The sequence below is a fragment of the Oncorhynchus mykiss genome, chromosome 15, assembly GCF_013265735.2.
Source record: "Oncorhynchus mykiss isolate Arlee chromosome 15, USDA_OmykA_1.1, whole genome shotgun sequence".
Classification (NCBI taxonomy): Eukaryota; Metazoa; Chordata; class Actinopteri; order Salmoniformes; family Salmonidae; genus Oncorhynchus; species Oncorhynchus mykiss.
The window spans coordinates 31,886,883-31,905,034 of NC_048579.1; the positions used below are offsets into that span (position 1 = coordinate 31,886,883).

The 18,152-nt window shown below is 41.0% G+C and overlaps 1 protein-coding gene across 1 annotated transcript; it reads right to left on the minus strand.

Moving 5' to 3' along the window:
• Positions 1–440: 440 nt before the first annotated feature.
• On the minus strand, positions 441–14,505 carry cidea (cell death inducing DFFA like effector a). The gene is made up of 5 exons (XM_021563082.2): positions 14,249–14,505; positions 7,987–8,125; positions 6,084–6,230; positions 2,724–2,896; positions 441–1,444 (listed from the first exon to the last, which is right to left on the minus strand). The coding sequence occupies exons 1-5, from the start codon at positions 14,314–14,316 to the stop codon at positions 1,342–1,344; spliced, it is 630 nt and encodes a 209-aa protein (XP_021418757.2). The 5' UTR covers positions 14,317–14,505; the 3' UTR covers positions 441–1,341.
• Between the last annotated feature and the right edge of the window lie 3,647 nt (positions 14,506–18,152).

Sequence of the window (18,152 nt, forward strand, 5' to 3'; positions counted from 1 at the left end):
CACTGCTAACTTTGGACTGCCCATTTAGGAACTAAGGCCCTTGGTTCAGGAGGGTGCAACAATATACAGATAGAATAGTACCATGTAGAACAAACAGGATTGATCAGTCATGTATTGGGAAGTGTCCACGAGTAGTCTGAAAGATTCTAAATGCCTGTTCACAGAAATGTGTCTATTGCTCTGGTGAAGGATATGTAAAAGTCTGTGGTTACCCAGCAGAATTAGTGATAATGTACTGTACCATGTGACCACCCATCACTAGCACACAGCTCAAATGGATTTAAAATAGCTTATGGCCGACAAAGGAAATCATGGCAGTCTGCAAAATGACTGCAGCTAGGCTCTGACTGAAGCGTAGGAGCCCCAATGTCCAAGTATTTGACATCACCCACAGAAAATATACACATCATTGACAAACTAATAGCTTGCATCAAGTCAGATGACACTTTTTACAAAAACCTTTATTTATAGATTTGACAGACAGGGCAAATATTCAGTGACATTTTAGTTTGAGTGCTTCCAAATTGAATGTTTTTGTACTTAGACAATGCACAGTCCCAGACAGTTGGGCTTTCAATTGGTCCTGGAGTAAACCCCATTTTAGTCATTTAGCAGATGCTCTTATCCAGAGTGACTTACAGGCACAATTAGGGCCTTGCTCAAGGGCACAGTAACATTTTTCAGAGTCAGCTATTCGAACCTAGGCTACCTAGCGTTGGGCCAGAAAGTCTTTGCCTGATTCCTCACAACTTCAAAACTCATTGGAGGACAAGATCTGAGGCGATCTCCTCCAATGCAATTTGAGAAGATGCATGGAGAGGAAATACTCGAGATTCACGCTAGTAGACTGCTATTCTGATGGGGAATGGAATCACTCAAAACAGTCACCACGTCAATTCAAGCGACTTTTCAGGCATACATTTCTCTTTAAAAAAAAATACGACACAAATGGGGCCATCCAGATTACGGGATAGTTTAAGAACATTGATATTTTGCGACAGAGGCCAACCAGATTTTTTTTAATGACTTTAAAAAGCAACAAAAATCACATCCCAACTAGAGATGCATGCAAGTCGGTATGTGTTGCCCATAGTAAAAATGTGCATATTGTATTTATGTCCTCCAGCAGGGCAGTGCTTTTATTTGATGTGTATCAACATTGTTTTTACATACATTTGCAATGGCTCAACGAAACCAGCCGGTAACAAGGCCTACACGCATCTCATGAAGGAATTTTCCCAGTTACTTAGTGAGACAAAATGGCATTCAGGAGGCCCTGGACACTTTTCACCTGGTTCATTTTAAAGAGCTCAAACAGGGCCTTGAAACTTTGATCACGTCTTAGTAGTCATCGTCCCCAATGTACTGCAGTATGTACGAGGAACCACACAGGAGCAGCTGCCCCGCCACTCTCGCCACAGACGTCAGACAACGCAGAAGAGCTCTAAAGAGAATGCGAAAAGGCAGAGCTGAAAACTTCCTAAAAACAGTCAAAGCACATTCTGTTGTTATCTCAGAACTTGTTCAGTGAAGACCAATTTGTAAGCCCCAACTTGTTCATGTTAAAAAAAACTGGAATCTTCAGATATCCTTGCAGCCAACCCACTGGACACAAACTGGTAGAATAAACATTGTTTCTATGTAATTTAAACACCAACAATTGTCCCATTTGATGACGTTGAATCAACATGGAAAACTGGCAAAGGAATTTAAATCTTTTTTACTTTAGTCCAATGACATGGTTCAATTTCTTGTTGGTTTCACATTAGTTGCCAACACCATTAAATGTAAATCAGAACTAGATGTTTAACTGACATCTGTGCCCAGTGGGAAGGAATTAACAAAAACACAATGACCTGCCGACTGAATATTTCTCTGCTAAAATATTTTACATTTTGAATAGTGCCTATAAAAAAAAATGTACAGTACCAGTCAAAAGATTTTTATTTGTTTTATTTTAGCAATTTTCTACATTGTAGAACAATAGTGATGACATCAAAACTATGAAACACATGGAATCATGTAGTAACTAAAAGTGTTAAATCAAAAAAAATTATATTTCAGATTCTTCAAAGTAGCCATTATTTGCCTTGATGACAGCTTTGCACACTGACATTTTCTCAACCAGCTTCATGAGGTAGTCACCTGGAATGCATTTCAATAAACAGGTGTGCGTGTTAATTCCAGAAAGTTAATTTGTTTAATTTCCTTCTTAATGCATTTGATTCAATCAGTTGTGACAAGGTAGGGGTGGTGTGCAGAATTTATTTGGTAAAAGACCAAGTCCATATTATGGCAAGAACAGCTCAAATAAGCAGAGAAATGACAGATGATCTGGCCTCCGTAATCACCCAAGAGATGGTTTGGGATGAGTTGGACCGCAGAGTGAAGGAAAAGGAGCTAACAAGTGCTCAGCATGTGGGATCTCCTTCAAGACTGTTGGAAAAGCATTCCAGGTGAAGCTGGTTGAGAGAATGCCATTTGTTTAACACTTTTGGCAACTACATGATTCCATGTGGTATTTCATCATTTTGAAGTCTTCACTATTATACAATGTAAAAAAAATATATATTTGTTAAAGAAAAATCCTTGAATGAGTAATGTCCTAACTTGACTGGTACTGTAAATCTGGTACTGTACTACTTCACCTGACATTTTAAAACCCCACCCCCCCACAGCCCCCAATAATGTCCCCTTGAGAGATGGTGTGGTAGTGTACTCACTTCAAGATACCCTTGGCCCTGGTGCATTGAATGTCGTACGACAGTGTGTAGATTTCATAAAGAGTTGCTTTGATGGTTAGACACCCGATGAAGTCCTTGGGGTTCAACTTGTACAGGTCAAAACTCAATTTACCGATTCCATTTCTCTTGGGCTGGCTGGAACTTGGTAGGACCTGTACAAGAATTGACAAAGGTCAGTCTAAGACAGGACTATTAAAATCTGGCAAGTTGGCAGAGTTACACTTCTGGTTCATTCTTCCCTCTAATCAAGGCATGATTTAGACAGTGAATTCAGAAAGTATTCACACCGACTTTTTCCAAAATTGGTTATTTTACAAAGTGGGATTAAAAACGTGTAATTTTGTGTCAACAATTACACAAAATACACTGAAAGATCCAAAAATAAAAATTAGATAATTATTCAACCCCCAGAGTTAAGAGATCACCCGAGGCAGCGATTACAGCTGTGAGTCTTTCTGGGTAAGTCTCAGAGCTTTGCACACCTGGACTGTACAATATTTGCCAATTATTTGTTTAGAAATGCATCAAGCTCGGTCAAGTTGGTTGTTAATTTCTAGACAGCCATTTTCAATTACTGCCATAGATTTAAGACGATTTAAGTCAAAAACTGTAACTCCGCCCATTCCATAACCCCACCATGGGGTACAACATGTTCACAACGTTGACGTCAGCAAACCACTCGTCCACACACACGTTCTGCGGTTGCAAGGCCGGTTGAAGATACTGAAGTTCTAAAACATTGGAGCCAACTTAGGGTAGAGAACTTTACATTTCCAGGATTTTATTTCAGCTCATGAAACATGTGACCAACACTTCCATGTTGCGTTTATATTTTTTGTTCAGTGTATATTTAGCCTTGAGTTTTAGGTAATAGTCTTGCTGAACGGTGAATTGGTCTCCCAGTGTCTGTTGGAAAGCAGACAGAACCAAGTTTCTCTAGGATCTTGACTGTACTTAGTCTATTTCGGTTGATTTTTATTTGAAAAAAAACTCCCTAGTCTTGTCGATGACATGCATACCCATAACATGATGCAGCCACCACCATGCTAGAAAAAAAAATGTGGAACTCAGTGATTGTTTTGTTTGGGGAAAATACACATTTGTATTCAGGACAAAAAGTTAATTTCTTTGCTACATTTTTTGCAGTATTATTTTAGTGCCTTATTGCAAACAGCATGCATGTTTTGGAATATTTTATTCTGTACAGGCTTCCTTTTCACTCTCAATTAGGTTAGTATTGTGGATTAACTACAATGTTGTTGATCCATCCTCAGTTCTCCTATTACAGCCATTAAATTCTGCAACTGTTTTAAAGTCACCATTGGCCTCATGGTGAAATCCAGCAACTGCGTTTGGAAGAACACCTGTATCTTTGTAGTGACGGTGTATTGATGCACCATCCAAAGTGTAATTAACAACTGCACCATGCTCAAACGTATATTCAATATCTATTTTTTTTTTTAAATGATTCCCCCCCCCCCCCCCCCCCTCATCTACCAATAGCTGCACTTTTGTGAACCATTGGAAAACCTTCCTGGTCTTTGTGGTTGAATCTGTGCTTGAGATTGACTGCTCAACTGAGGGACCTTACAGATAATTATGTGCGGAGTACATGTTAAACACCATTATTGCACACTGAGTCCATGCAACTTATTAAGCACATTCATTCACTCCTGAACTTATTTAGGCTTGCCATAACAAAAGGGTTGAATACTTATTATTAAATCAAGACATTTCAGCTTTTCATTTGTAAACATTTCTAAAAACAAGAGGGCCACACTTTCACATCAAACCAGGGAACTCTGGTTCCAGACAGCTACTTGGAGATCCCTGGTTTGATGTGAAAGTGTGGCCCTCTTGTGGTGTGTGATAATACAGCAAGTCTCCACATTTGGGAAACGTGACATCCAAAAATGGCTAGTCAGTCCTACAACAGAAGTACGACACGGCCAGCCCTCATTTGATATGAACTTGCAGCAGATAGTGATCTTCAAATGCTTTCCCAAGGCAACAGTATGCCTAGCACTAAAGTTAAATTCTGTGTGCATGTACAGTCAGGTCGATAAATATTTGGACATTGTTATTTTAGCCGTCTACAACAGAATATTGGAGTTGACATGAAATAATGAATATGACTTTCAGGTTTAATTTGAGGGTATTTACATCCAAATCAGGTGAACAGTAACAGACCAAAAGTAATTGGACAATTGGCTGCTCAGCTGTTCCATGGCCAGGTGTGTGGTTCACCTTTAGGAGCAATTTCCAAACGCCTGACGGTACCACGTTCATCTGTACAAACAATAGTATGCAAGTATAAACACAATGGGACCACACAGCCGTCACACCGCTCAGGAACGAGACGCGTTTGATGAGAAAAGTGCAGATCAATCCCAGAACAACAGCAAAGGACCTTGTGAAGATGCTGGAGGAAACAGGTACAAAAGTATCTAAATCCACAGTAAAACAAGTCCTATAGACATAACCTGAAAAGCCGCTCAGCAAGGAAGAAGCCACTGCTCCAAAACCGACATACAAAAGCCAGACCATCTTTTGGAACTGCACATGGGGACAAATATTGTACTTTGGAGAAATGTTCTCCAGTCTGATGAAACAAAAGGGAAAAAAGGGAGGCTTGCAAGCCAAAGAACACCATCCCAACCGTGAAGCACAGGGGTGGCAACATGTTGTGGGGGTGCTTTGCTGCAGGAGGGACTGGTGCACTTCACAAAATAGATGGCATCACGAGGGAGGAAAATTATGTGGATATATTGAAGCAACATCTCAAGACATCAGTCAGGAAGTTAAAGCTTGGTCGCAAATGGGTCTTCCAAATGGACAATGACCCCAAGCATACTTCCAAAGTTGTCACAAAATGGCTTAAGGACAAGAAAGCCCTGACATCAATCCCATAGAAAATGGCTATGTGATTGGGCTACAAACCTGACTCAGTTGCAAAAGCTCTGTCAGGAGGAATGGGCCAAAATGTACCCAATCTATTGTGGGAAGCTTTTAGAAAGCTACCCGAAACATTTGACCCAAGTTAAAACAAATAAAAAGCAATGCTACCAAATACTAATTGAGTATATGTAAACTTCTGACCCAGTGGGAATGTGATGAAAGAAAAGCCTAAATAAATCACTCTATTATTCTGGCATTTCACATTCTTAAAATAAAGTCCTAACTGACCTAAAACAGGGAATTTTTACTTGGATTAAATGTCAGGAATTGTGAAAACTGAGTTAATGCATTTGGCTAAGGTGTATGTAAACTTCTGACTGTATGTATGTATGACTGTATGACTGTATGTATGTATGTATGTATGTCTGTATGTATACGTACCCGAGTCCACGTCTCTCCCTTCTGCAGGACCATGACTGGAGTATTGGCTGGCAGTGACTGGAAGAAGGCCTCAGAGTCCACCACTGTCCCATCTTCCTCTAGCACCAGGATGAGGAACTGGCATGTCAACAGGAAGGCACTTGCTGTCTGGGTAGGACCGGTGTCATAGCACACACTATGAGATCTTCAAATGGTTTTATTTTTAATTTTCAAAAAAATAAATTATGCTAAAAGTAGGCAACAACGATTTTGTTCAATCAACAATTTTAACATTGTGTTTGTGGAGAACTTCACTTTTACAGATGACATGACATGCCAGGTGACCATCCTTGGAAGATCAACCATACTAAAAAAAAATTTAAAAAATTAAGTAATGTCCCTTTTTCAGCACCCCGTCTTTCAAAAGAGAATGCGTAAAAAAATCTAAATAACCTCACAGATCTTCATTGTAAAGGGTTTAAACACTGACCAAGCATGGGAAACAAACCATAAACAATTAATGAACATGCACCTGTGGAAGTCGTTAAAACACTAACAGCTTACAGATGGTAGGTAATTAAGGTCACAGTTATGAAAACTTACCACACTAAAAATGCCTTCCTACTGACACTGAAAAATACAAAAGAAAGAAGCCCAAGGTCCCTGCTCATCTGCGTGAACGTGCCTTAGGATAGGATAAATAAGGACCGCAGATGTGGCCAGGGCAATAAATTGCAATGTCCGTACTGTGAGACACTTTATACAGCGCTACAGGGATACAGGACAGACAGCTGATCTTCCTCGCTGTGGCAGACCACGTGTAACACCACATGCACAGGATCGGTACATCCGAACATCACATCTGCGGGACAGGTACAGGATGGCAACAACAGCTGCCAGAGTTACACCAGGAACGCACAATCCCTCCATCAGTGCTCAGACTGTACGCAATAGGCTAAGAGGGCTTGTAGGCCTGTTGTAAGGCAGGTCCTGACCAGACATCACCGGCAACAACATTGTCCATGGGCACACACCCAACGTCGCTGAACCAGACAGGATTGGCAAAAAAGTATTTTCACATGTTAAGTTTGCTTAAAATAAAAGCAGTTGACAGTGAGGACGTTTCTTTTTTTGCTGAGTTTATATATCCATTTGTGAATCACATACTGTAGGTCATTTGCACAACATGAGACTGGGTTGCGTTCAGGAGGGCAAAACATTCTGCCGATAGAAATGTCTTGCATATGATTCCCTGAACATTTCACTCCACTGCACTCCGAACCCCAAGTCTCTCGGGTGAGGTTACTCAATTGCAACAAGCAGCGTCACCTTAACAGGGTCAGTAAACCAGGAGTGTATTAAATGTGTTGAAATGGTCATATTTTATTTAACATTTGGTTACAGAGTTGCCTGTCTAGAAGCAGTGCTTGCAATTTTGTGTATATTAACTTCACAAGGTAATGCAACCTGTCCTTGAGGACATCTCATTAGCAGGAAGTTCCACCTCACATTCCTCCTCTAATTAGACATTACTTTTTTTTTTTTTTTTTTAATTACACCAATTATTTGGTGGGGTTGATGTAAGTGTTGAAGAGTGATTTTTTTGTCCCCATGAAATGGTTCTCTGAATACTTTAAAGACTGACATGTTGAATGACAACCATTGTGAATACCCAAGCGGCACAAACAGTATGCAAACGTTGTAGATCGAAATTACATCCAGAGCTGAATACATTCATATTTTAGTCAGACACTTTAGCACACACTCCTATCCAGGGTGACTTCCAGTTGGTGCCTTCATCTTAAGATTGACAAGTAAAATAAGAAATCACTTAGCTGAGGTATGTTTGTTCTGCGAAATATATTTGTATCTAAACGCTCCACAACGTTGTCCTGCTGAACGTAGCCCAGGAGTATGCATTTACCTGGTCTAGGAGGTCATCCAGGGAGGCGGCCATTAACCCTTTCCTCTGCCTTCGGCTCTGGGTACAGAGCCTGAAGGGACGCGGCTGGGGTCGGGGAAGGATCCGGCGTGAGATTGTTGTTTGGATAGTTGACACTGACCTGTCAGTATAGAAGCAAAAATGACAAAAAAAAAAGGAAAACTAGCTTAGTTCAAGGTCGTGTTCAGTAGAGCACAATGTGTGTTCAGGACAGGTAATGTCTTCAGTTAAGACTTTTAGCCCGTTTTGTGCCTCGCTTCTTAGTGTGGAGTGATACTACCTGCTGGACTTCTTACAGAGACATACTCTACGTCTACCTCCTTGTTTTACCACATCTCCGCAGCGAGGAGACAGCATCTCAAATGTTGCATTAGGATCATCAGGTTTTAGCAGAATAAGTATTAGAGGTCGACCGATTTATGATTTTTCAAAGCCGATACGGATTATAGGAGGACCAAACAAAAAGCCAATACCGATTGATTAATATATATATATTAAACAATTACAACAATACTGAATGAACACTTATTATAATACATAAATAAAATCAATTTAGTCTCAAATAAATAATGAAACATGTTCAATTTGGTTTAAATAATGCAAAAAGTGTTGGAGAAGTAAAAAAAAAAGTGCACCATGTAAGAAAACTAACATTTGAGTTCCTTGCTCAGAACATATGAAAGCTGGTGGTTCCTTTTAACAGGAGTCTTCAATATTCCCAGTTAAGAAGTTTTCGGTTGTAGTTCTAGGACTATCTCTCTACCATTTGTATTTCCTACACCTTTGACTATTGGATGTTCTTATAGGCACTATAGTATTGCCAGCCTAATCTCGGGAGTTGATAGGCTTGAAGTCATAAACAGTGCAATACTTGAAGCACAGTGAAGAGCTGGTGGCAAACGCAGGAAAGTGCTGTTTGAATGAATGCTTATGAGCCTGCTGCTGTCTACCACTGCTCAGTCAGACTGCTCTATCAAATCATAGACTTAAATATAATAAAAACACATACGAGCCTTTGGTCATTAATATGGTCAAATCCGTAAACTATAATTTCAAAAACATTTATTCTTTCAGTGAAATACGGAACTGTGCTGTATTTTAACTAACGGGTGGCAACCCTAAGTCTAAATATCAGGTGTGGACTCGAGTCACATGACTTGCAACTCGACTTCCACACCAATGACTCGTGACTTGAGCCTTATGACTTGACACCCTCCAAGCCCAAATATTTAAAAATTATACAATAAAAAAATTGAAGGGGACAGCACATCAACTCTTCATTTAATGGTTTACAGTTGGAGTCGGACAGCAGCCAATCAAATTGTGCCAGCTGAGAAAAAGTTGTGCGTGACGGTGCAGAGGAACGTTGGTGGGTGAATTCAGATGGAGCACTTGAAAAGATGATACCCCAAATTATTATTTTCTGATATAAAGACAACGCTGTTCCAACAAACAGATTGAAACTTGCAGGAAGAAAATTAGACAGAAGCAAAACAATTTCCAACTTTGTTTGAGATCTGAAGCTGCACAAAGAAAGGTAAGTTGTGACTCATAGCCGACAGCTATATATTTTATTACTTTACTAGTGTATAATGTAGGCTAACGTAACGTTAAATTAATGAGCCTCCTCAGTCAGTGCGGGAACGTGATCATTGCACCCAAGATGGAGCTACAACTGGCTAGGCAGTTGGTAGCCCTAAATCCTGCCTGATGTTACTGCTGTTCCTAAAACCATTGACATACATTAGCCTACTGTAACCACACAGAGAGAGCGTGTGTTAATGCATAGGCAATTGTGTACAAGCCTACGTTGCCCGATAGCGATCCTCGATTACTATTGGGGGGGGGGGGGGGGGGGGGGGGGGGGTCTTTCATGGCTACCGATGTATTTCCATTGAAATACAACATTAATTTGGAAAGTAGTAAATATATTTTTAAAAGCATTCATGATTTGCACATGTAATATACTATTACTCTTGTTAAAAATATGAAATGGTATTACATTTGGTGAAGAGCACATTATGACTTGTTTAGGACTTGAGACTTGTCGGTCTTGCCTGTCTTGACTTGGGTGCTAAGACTTGAGACTTACTTGTGACATGTAGAACAATGACTTGGTCCCACCTCTGCTAAATATTGCACAACCTTCAATATCATAATTATGCGAAATTAATTAGTCTTTGTTAGGAAGAAATTATGTTCACACATTTCGCAAAGAGCCAGGTGGCCCAAACTGTTGCATATACCCTGACTCTGCTTGCACAGAACGCAAGAGAAGTGACACAATTTCCCTAGTTAAAAGAAATTCATGTTAATGGGCAATATTAACTAAATATGCACATAATTTCTCAATAATGTAAGTTTAATGCTAGCTAGCAACTTACATTGGCTCCTTGCTGCACTTGCTTAACAGGTGGTCAGCCTGCCATGCAGTCCAAAAATGCAGATTGTTATGAAAACTTGGCTATGCCGATTAATCGGTCGACCTCTAAAAAGTATTCAGTGAGATTATAGAGCAAGTGGAACTTTAAAATATATGCAAAGAATAACATCTGAATTATTCAGTTATGCGTTTCAAACTAAAGCTAACATTGGAAGTTGGCTAGAGCAACCGGCTTTGTTCACACTGCAGGCCTGATTTAAATAGCCTCATTGCTGGTCAACAAATTGACAGACAGTTGTGCAGAACTGAAATTGAACATTAAAAAGAAAAATCATATTCATATAAACTAGTTAACATTGCACGCCTAGTTTATCAAATCGGTTTTGGAATAATGACTGTCCAAACAGCAAGTTACAAGTGACCAAATTGTGTGTGTGCGCGCGCGTGTTCAGAGAGCAATCATTTGCTGACATGTCCATGCTATTTCTCATAATAATGACAGGTGTGTGTGCAGTGGTGTAGGCTGATTAGTGATAGGAAGCAGGAGCACCACCAAAGAAGTTATGTAGCAAGTTAAGGTGACAATGGCTGCCATGGACATTTCCCAGTCGCTTTGAATGTTCAAAATTATAGTGTAAGAAAAACTTAAAAAAATGTATCCTTTACATTTTTTATTATATATTTTTAAAGATAAAATGATCCAACTTTCAATACAAGTCCTTTTTGGCTAGCCACAGCAGTCAACTAGCTAGTTAGGTTTCTCAGGTTTATCCGTTTCTAGCACATTCACTAATTTGTTTGTTAACAATTAACAAGTTAGTTATCCTATCATATGTTCTTGTCAAAATGTCAACCAGTGGCGGTCAGTGACGTTTAAGATGAGGACAATTTCTCATGAGCATGGCCTTATTTCTATTACAGCATATTGGATGACTAATTTGTATTACATTCATCCAGTTCAATGTAACAGCGATAGTTAGGCTACAAGAAACTCAAACTTTCCCCTATACCCATCATGAGGTTTCTATAACCGACCCTATGAATGAAAGTTTACAAAGTAGGTGCACAGGTCGAGAGAAATTTGAGTGACACATGGACAGACAGTGACATTCAACACCGCCTTGCACACTCTTGCCTGCAGCTAGCTGATGTAGGGCGTAATCATTAGTTCAACAGTTGCAAATTAGTTTCTATTGGCCAAATTCAGGTGTTGTCCCTGTTTTTTCCATTTGAGAAACGTTTTAACAGAATCAGTGGAATTAAGACACCCCTGATGACGCGTGCAGTAACATTAGTGCAGTCAGTAGCTGTTACACCGGCAGGCACAGTGACAAAGAGTTTGGTATTACCAATTTAACTTGGAAAGTCATAGCCAACTAGCTAACATAGCAATCTCTGTTTGAGCATGTTGTTGCAGTAAGCTAAACTTGCTAGCTGCATTTGCTAAGTAAGTGAAACAGAAATACAATTAAAAAAAAAAAAAAAATCTTGTTTCTCCTTCATTTCAGAATAAATAAGTGTTAAACTATTTGATTTCTCTTTGAGTCAACTACTCACCAAATTATGCACTGCAGTGGTAGCTAGCTGTAGCTTATGCTTTCAGTACTAGATTCATTCTCTGATCCTTCGAATGGAGGGACAACATGTCAGTTCATGCTGCAAGAGCTCTGATAGGTTAGAGGACATCCTCTGGAAGTTGTCATAATTACTGTGCAAGTCTATGGAAAGTGGTGAGAACCATGAGCCTTCTAGGTTTTGTATTGAAGTCAATATACCCAGAGGAGGACAGTAGCTAGCTGTCCTCCAGCTACACCATGGTGCTACCCAACTGAGGGCTGTTGAAGCTACTATAGACCTTTGCAAAATAGTGTTTTAATCAGTTATTTGGTGATGTGATTATATTTAGTATAGTTTTATCTAAAAAGCATAACTTTAAACATTATACAATTTAAATTTATGAAATTCCCTGAGGATGGTCCTCCCCTAAGGAGCTTCCACATAGTCGCTAGCAAGCAAGATATGCCAAATAAGTCTAAAAACCACTTGAGGGCAAATACATCATATGGCCAGCAACCAGATTTGCATCTGATTTCAAAGCACCTACAAAAGGTGGTTTGAAATGTGGCTTGTAATATCCAATTCCGTGTGCTTTTTGGATGTTCAGAAAGTAGGAAAAAAGAACAGATTCAAACATGCAAAGAAACAGATTTTTTGTCACTTCAAACTGCCAGTGTGAACAAGGCTTTAGAGTTGTTAAGTCTGAACAGGTTGTTCTCCCAGTGTCAGCTGATCAAGAATTGAGTTTCATGCCTAATCACATAACTATTGACAATATCCATTAATTAAAAAAAAAACTTTAGTCCTATCATATTGTAACATCATTACACTGCCAATGAGGGGAGAGGGGAGGTAGACCTCTGTGGAAATGTATGACAAAGGGCACACCCACAGGCATTAGTGAAATCACAGAAGTATTAACACTACTTGACATATTTTGCTTTCAGCCTATATTACCATAATTTTATTCAAGTTCAGATGTTTGAGTTTAAGAGTTTTAAAATGGCCATTTAAAAAAAGTCTTACTAATTTGGAGCAGGGCCACACAGCTGTGGAAATGCCATGACTAGGGTGGACATGATTCCTTGTTCTACATGTCAGATAGGCATGTTTGCTCTACATAACACATCTGAACTTTCAACTTTGAAAATACCATTCTGCATGATCTAAAGACGCACCTGTGAAGCGTAGGCTATATAATTAGGATTTGCCAATTAGTCATGGCCCTGTTGCGCGTTCAACAGGGGGTATATTCATTAAGCCGATTCTGTTGCAAACCAGTTTACTCAAAACAATGTTGAGTTCGGTTTTGTTCTTAAACGGTAGTTGCAGTTCAGTAATGTCTATTTAAAAAAAGAATTATGCTGTCTGGAAGAAGGCTGGTCTGCCTCGCACGGGGACATAACTCATTGGCAAATCCTAATTATGTAGGCTACGCTTCACAGGTGCGTCTTTAGATGATTCAGAATAGTATTTTCAAATGTTTGGTGGCTTAAATGCAGTAGGATATGGGGGAGAGCTGGGACGAAAGTAAAACATTTTTTCAGATAACACAGAAGCTAAAATTACGCAGTGAAATCAGCACATTCCTATAGGAGGATGAACTCCCTGCAACCCCCCAAAATAAAACAGCCCAGTCTGACCATGTTACACCAAGTTAAGTGGTTTTGAGCAACGCAAGTACAAAAAAAAAGTAAGTCACTGCATTGAAAATTGTGAAAAACAAAATCCTACTACATTCCCATTAAAGTGAGATGAGAAAATTGTGGTTAATATAGCGGTGTTCCATTTGTCATTAATATTGCAAGGCAATATTGTTTGCTAAACATTGACGTTGATTATTTTTCATTGCTTAACAATGTTGATGTCAAACCTATAGCAAAATCATACCAATTGAAACATGAAATTATGGCTGATACTTTCAACAAGTGTATTGACTAACGAGCATTACAAACCGGACATAAGAGCGATATTGATATAGAACAACATGCACTTCGACAGCTTTTACTTCTGTAACAATGCTGTGTTATTCTCGCCCGCCGGCAGTTAGAAGTAACTTCGCATAGGTCTGTTCAAGGTATATTTAATTTACCCTAGAAAATGAAATGACAGTTGTTAATGTAGAGGACACAGACTAAGCAGTTTTTCATAAAATATGGAGTCGCTACTTCTATCGATCAGGGTAATCAGGAGACAAAAAAAGTGTTACTTTCGTCCCGGTTCTCCCCTGCTTATAGGTGGAGCTCTAAATAGGCTACCTATAATGCTGGAAAATTAAATAACACCTGGGTAGTTTATCCTTACCTCACCCAAAAGTCCGGGAGAAGGGTTTTAGCATAATCCACACTTGAATGGATAGACAGTGAAGCCATTGTTTAAAATCAAGTGCAATCGTTGTTTTTGCAAGACTATCGAAAATCAATTGGGCTAGATGAGAAAATAAAGTTGTCGCGCTATTCCCGGTTCTTGCCCGCCTGTGTCCTACCGGTGGTCACTGGCCCTGCCAACGGAAGCGAATAACCGAGGGTTCACTTTACGCCTACTACGTCAGGTGATCAACAATAATAGTGATGCCTTTTTAGAAGGTTGCCCCTCACGCGATTGGTCGCTTGTTAGTGACAAAAGCAACACCATGTGCCACAAGTTGTCCCATCATCGTAATAATCAATTACCCCCCCCCCCCCCCCCCCCCCCCCCAAGATACAGGTAGACCTTGTCCTAGAATCAATAAAAAATATATAAATAGCCTGAGATGCCTATAAATAATTAGAAAACCACTGGCACCCAGCTTGCGCTTAATGCATTACCCGTTGTCTTACCAAGGCTAAGAGACAATGTATGGTTCATCTGAAAAATGTGGTCGGAGGCGCCATATGGAAAACGTAACACAATTTCAAAGTCTCCAGGGGCCACATTTAGCGCCATACCTCATTGCTGTGTGACTCTCAAATGTTGTAACATTGCAGAGGGCTCCTCATTGACATGATTTGTTCACTTTAGGTGGGGGCGGGAGGTCCTGTATAAACAAAAACTCACTTCCTTGACAAAGGCTCTGTACTGCTCTGCAGAGGCAGTAACACTGTAAATGCTGCACAGCCAATGCAGACAGCAGATTGACCATGTAGCGCCTGTAAGGGCTCAGACACACCAATATCGTTTGCAGGCCTATTTTAGTTAAATTCGCAAGTGGCTGAAACTACACTTGATATACACAAAAGTATGTGGACACCTCTTCAAATTAGTGGATTCGGCTATTTCAGCCACACCAGTTGCTGACAAGTGTATAACATGGAGCACACAGCCATGCAATCTCCCTAGCCAAACACTGGCAGTAGAATGGCTTTTACTGTAGAGCTCAGTGACTTTCAACATGGCACTGTCATTTTTATTTATTTAACCTTTATTTAACTAGGCAACTCAGTTAAGAACACATTCTTATTTACAATGACGGCCTACCAAAAGGCAAATGGCCTCCTTCGGGGAAGGGAGCTGGGATTAAAAATATAGGACAAAACACACATCACAAAAAGAGAGACAACACAACACTACATCAAGATATACCTAAGATGACAACATAGCAACACAGGACAACACAGCATGGTAGCAACACAACATGTCAACAACATGGAAGCAGCACAAAACATGGTACAAACATTATTGGGCACAGACAACAACACAAAGGGCAAGAAGGTAAAGACAACAATACATCAAGCAAAGCAGCCACAACTGTCAGTAAGAGTATCCATGATTGAGTCTTTGAATGAAGAGATAAAACTGTCCAGTTTGAGTGTTTGTTGCAGCTCGTTCCAGTCGTTAGCTGAAGCGAACTGAAAAGAGGAATGACCCAGGGATGTGTGTGCTTTGGGGACCTTTAACAGAATGTGGCTGGCAGAACGGATGTTTATCTCAATATTTAAAAATGTCTAGGTAACAATTGGCCTTACTGTGATTGTTTAATTAAAATGGTAAACGTCTTAGCAAATATCAATTTCTCAAGCAGGAACATTGCTAGGACTGTCTGGCAGGGTCTGCGTGGGGAAGGCAAAAGGGAAAAACTAGCTGTTATTGGCAGAGAGGTTTAGAACTCTTTCTTATTGGTCTATTAACTAATTTACTGCCTGTCCTACTTCCAACCAAAAGCCTCTGGCTTGTCTGATAAGTCAATGTGATTTTGTTTAACTGATTATCCATCTGTATATTTGGTTAATGTATCTGGCTGGGCAAATAAGTGGTGGTGTAGTTCATTTATTTGCTCATCTATCACTGATCAGAAATACTTAGCATGCAATAATGTAGCTTATATTATCTATCATTTTGCTATTGACTCACATAGTGTCACTGGTGTAGAGATGTGTAGGCAGTTGCAGGTTTAGAACTAATTTATTTCTTTAAGCACTACAGAACAACGAGGGATGAAACCCAAACGCTGTTGTGCTCAAAATATATATACATAAACAAAAAGGCACAGGGCGAACCCAAAGTGCAAAATATAAAGTACTCAGGAAATAGTAGAAGAGATTTATGCTGCAGTAGTTTATGTGTCGGGGGGGCTAGGGTCAGTTTGTTATATCTGGAGTACTTCTCCTGTCCTATTCGGTGTCCTGTGTGAATCTAAGTGTGCGTTCTCTAATTCTCTCCTTCTCTCTTTCTTTCTTTCTCTCTCTCGGAGGACCTGAGCCCTAGGACCATGCCCCAGGACTACCTGACATGATGACTCCTTGCTGTCCCCAGTCCACCTGGCCGTACTGCTGCTCCAGTTTCAACTGACCTGAGCCCTAGGACCATGCCCCAGGACTACCTGACATGATGACTCCTTGCTGTCCCCAGTCCACCTGACCGTGCTGCTGCTCCAGTTTCAACTGTTCTGCCTTATTATTATTCGACCATGTTCTTGGCCATGTTCTGTTATAATCTCCACCCGGCACAGCCAGAAGAGGACTGGCCACCCCACATAGCCTGGTTCCTCTCTAGGTTTCTTCCTAGGTTTTGTCCTTTCTAGGGAGTTTTTCCTAGCCACCGTGCTTCTACACCTGCATTGCTTGCTGTTTGGGGTTTTAGGCTGGGTTTCTGTACAGCACTTTGAGATATCAGCTGATGTACGAAGGGCTATATAAATACATTTGATTTGATTTGATTTGATTCCTCCCAGGAAAACAAGTAACATTTACAATGACCGACAAAGACAAATGGCAGAGGGAGTATATACACAGTGAGAGTGGGGATTGGAACCAGGTGTGTGTAATAATGAGACAATTCCGGGGTAGGTGAGTGAAGGGCGTTTTCCAGTAGCTAGAAGGTCGGCAACGGCGAACGCCTGAGCTGGACCGGAGGGGGAACAAAAGCGAAGGCTGGTGGGACAGTACCCCCCCTGAGGCGATGCTCCAGCAGCGGGGAGCCGCCAACCTTGGGGACCGCCCCGGCAATGCGGTATGGGTCGATGCCTGTAGAAGTCCCGAATGAGAGAACGATCCAGGATGTCCCGCGCCGGAACCCAGCACAGCTCTTCGGGACCGCACGCCTCCCAGTCGACCAGGTACTGGAGAAGCCCCCCACGACGCAGTGAGTCTAAAAGACGCCCCCTTGACATCCAAGGGAGGGGGAGGTGCGTTGTGGGGTCCAGCACTAGCCAAGGGACCAGCTGCCACCGGCCTGAGGAGATATACATGAAATGAGGGTGAGATATACATGAAATGAGGGTGAGATTCGGTAATTGACGGGGAGCTATAATCTGTACATCACCTCATTGACTCTCAGGACTTTGAACGGCCCCACAAACCGTGGACTCAGCTTTTGGCAGTGCAGGCGGAGGGTCAGGTCCTTCAAACAAAGCCAAACCCTGTGAAATACCGGGGCCACACTGCGGTGACAATCGTCCTGCGCCTTCTGTCGGAGGACAACGCACTGGAGATGGGTGTGCACGGTGTTCCATTCCTCCTGGGCGTGCTGGAACCAACTGTCCACAGCAGGAGTCTCGATCTGACTCCGGTGCCAGGGTGCCAGTGCCAGCTGATTGCGAAGAACATGATGAATGAAAGGGTGTGAGGTTAGTGAAGGAGTGATGAAGGAAGTTTTGTGGGTATTCTGCCCAAGGCAGAGATGTAGCCCACTCCCCAGGCCGGTTCTGACAGTAACTACAAAGGTACCTCCGCAGTTCCTGATTTACCCTTTCCACCTGCCCATTTGATTGGGGACGGTACTTGGAGGTGAG

Excerpts from the sequence above, each read along its gene's own strand:
- cidea (XM_021563082.2), bottom strand. The coding sequence starts at position 14,316 with ATGGCTTCACTGTCTATCCATTCAAGTGTGGATTATGCTAAAACCCTT. Across the intron at positions 8,126-14,248 it reads CTCCCGGACTTTTGGGTGAG|GTCAGTGTCAACTATCCAAA; the intron begins GTAAGGATAAAC and ends CTATACTGACAG. Across the intron at positions 1,445-2,723 it reads AGGGCCAAGGGTATCTTGAA|AGCTCTTCTGCGTTGTCTGA; the intron begins GTGAGTACACTA and ends CATTCTCTTTAG.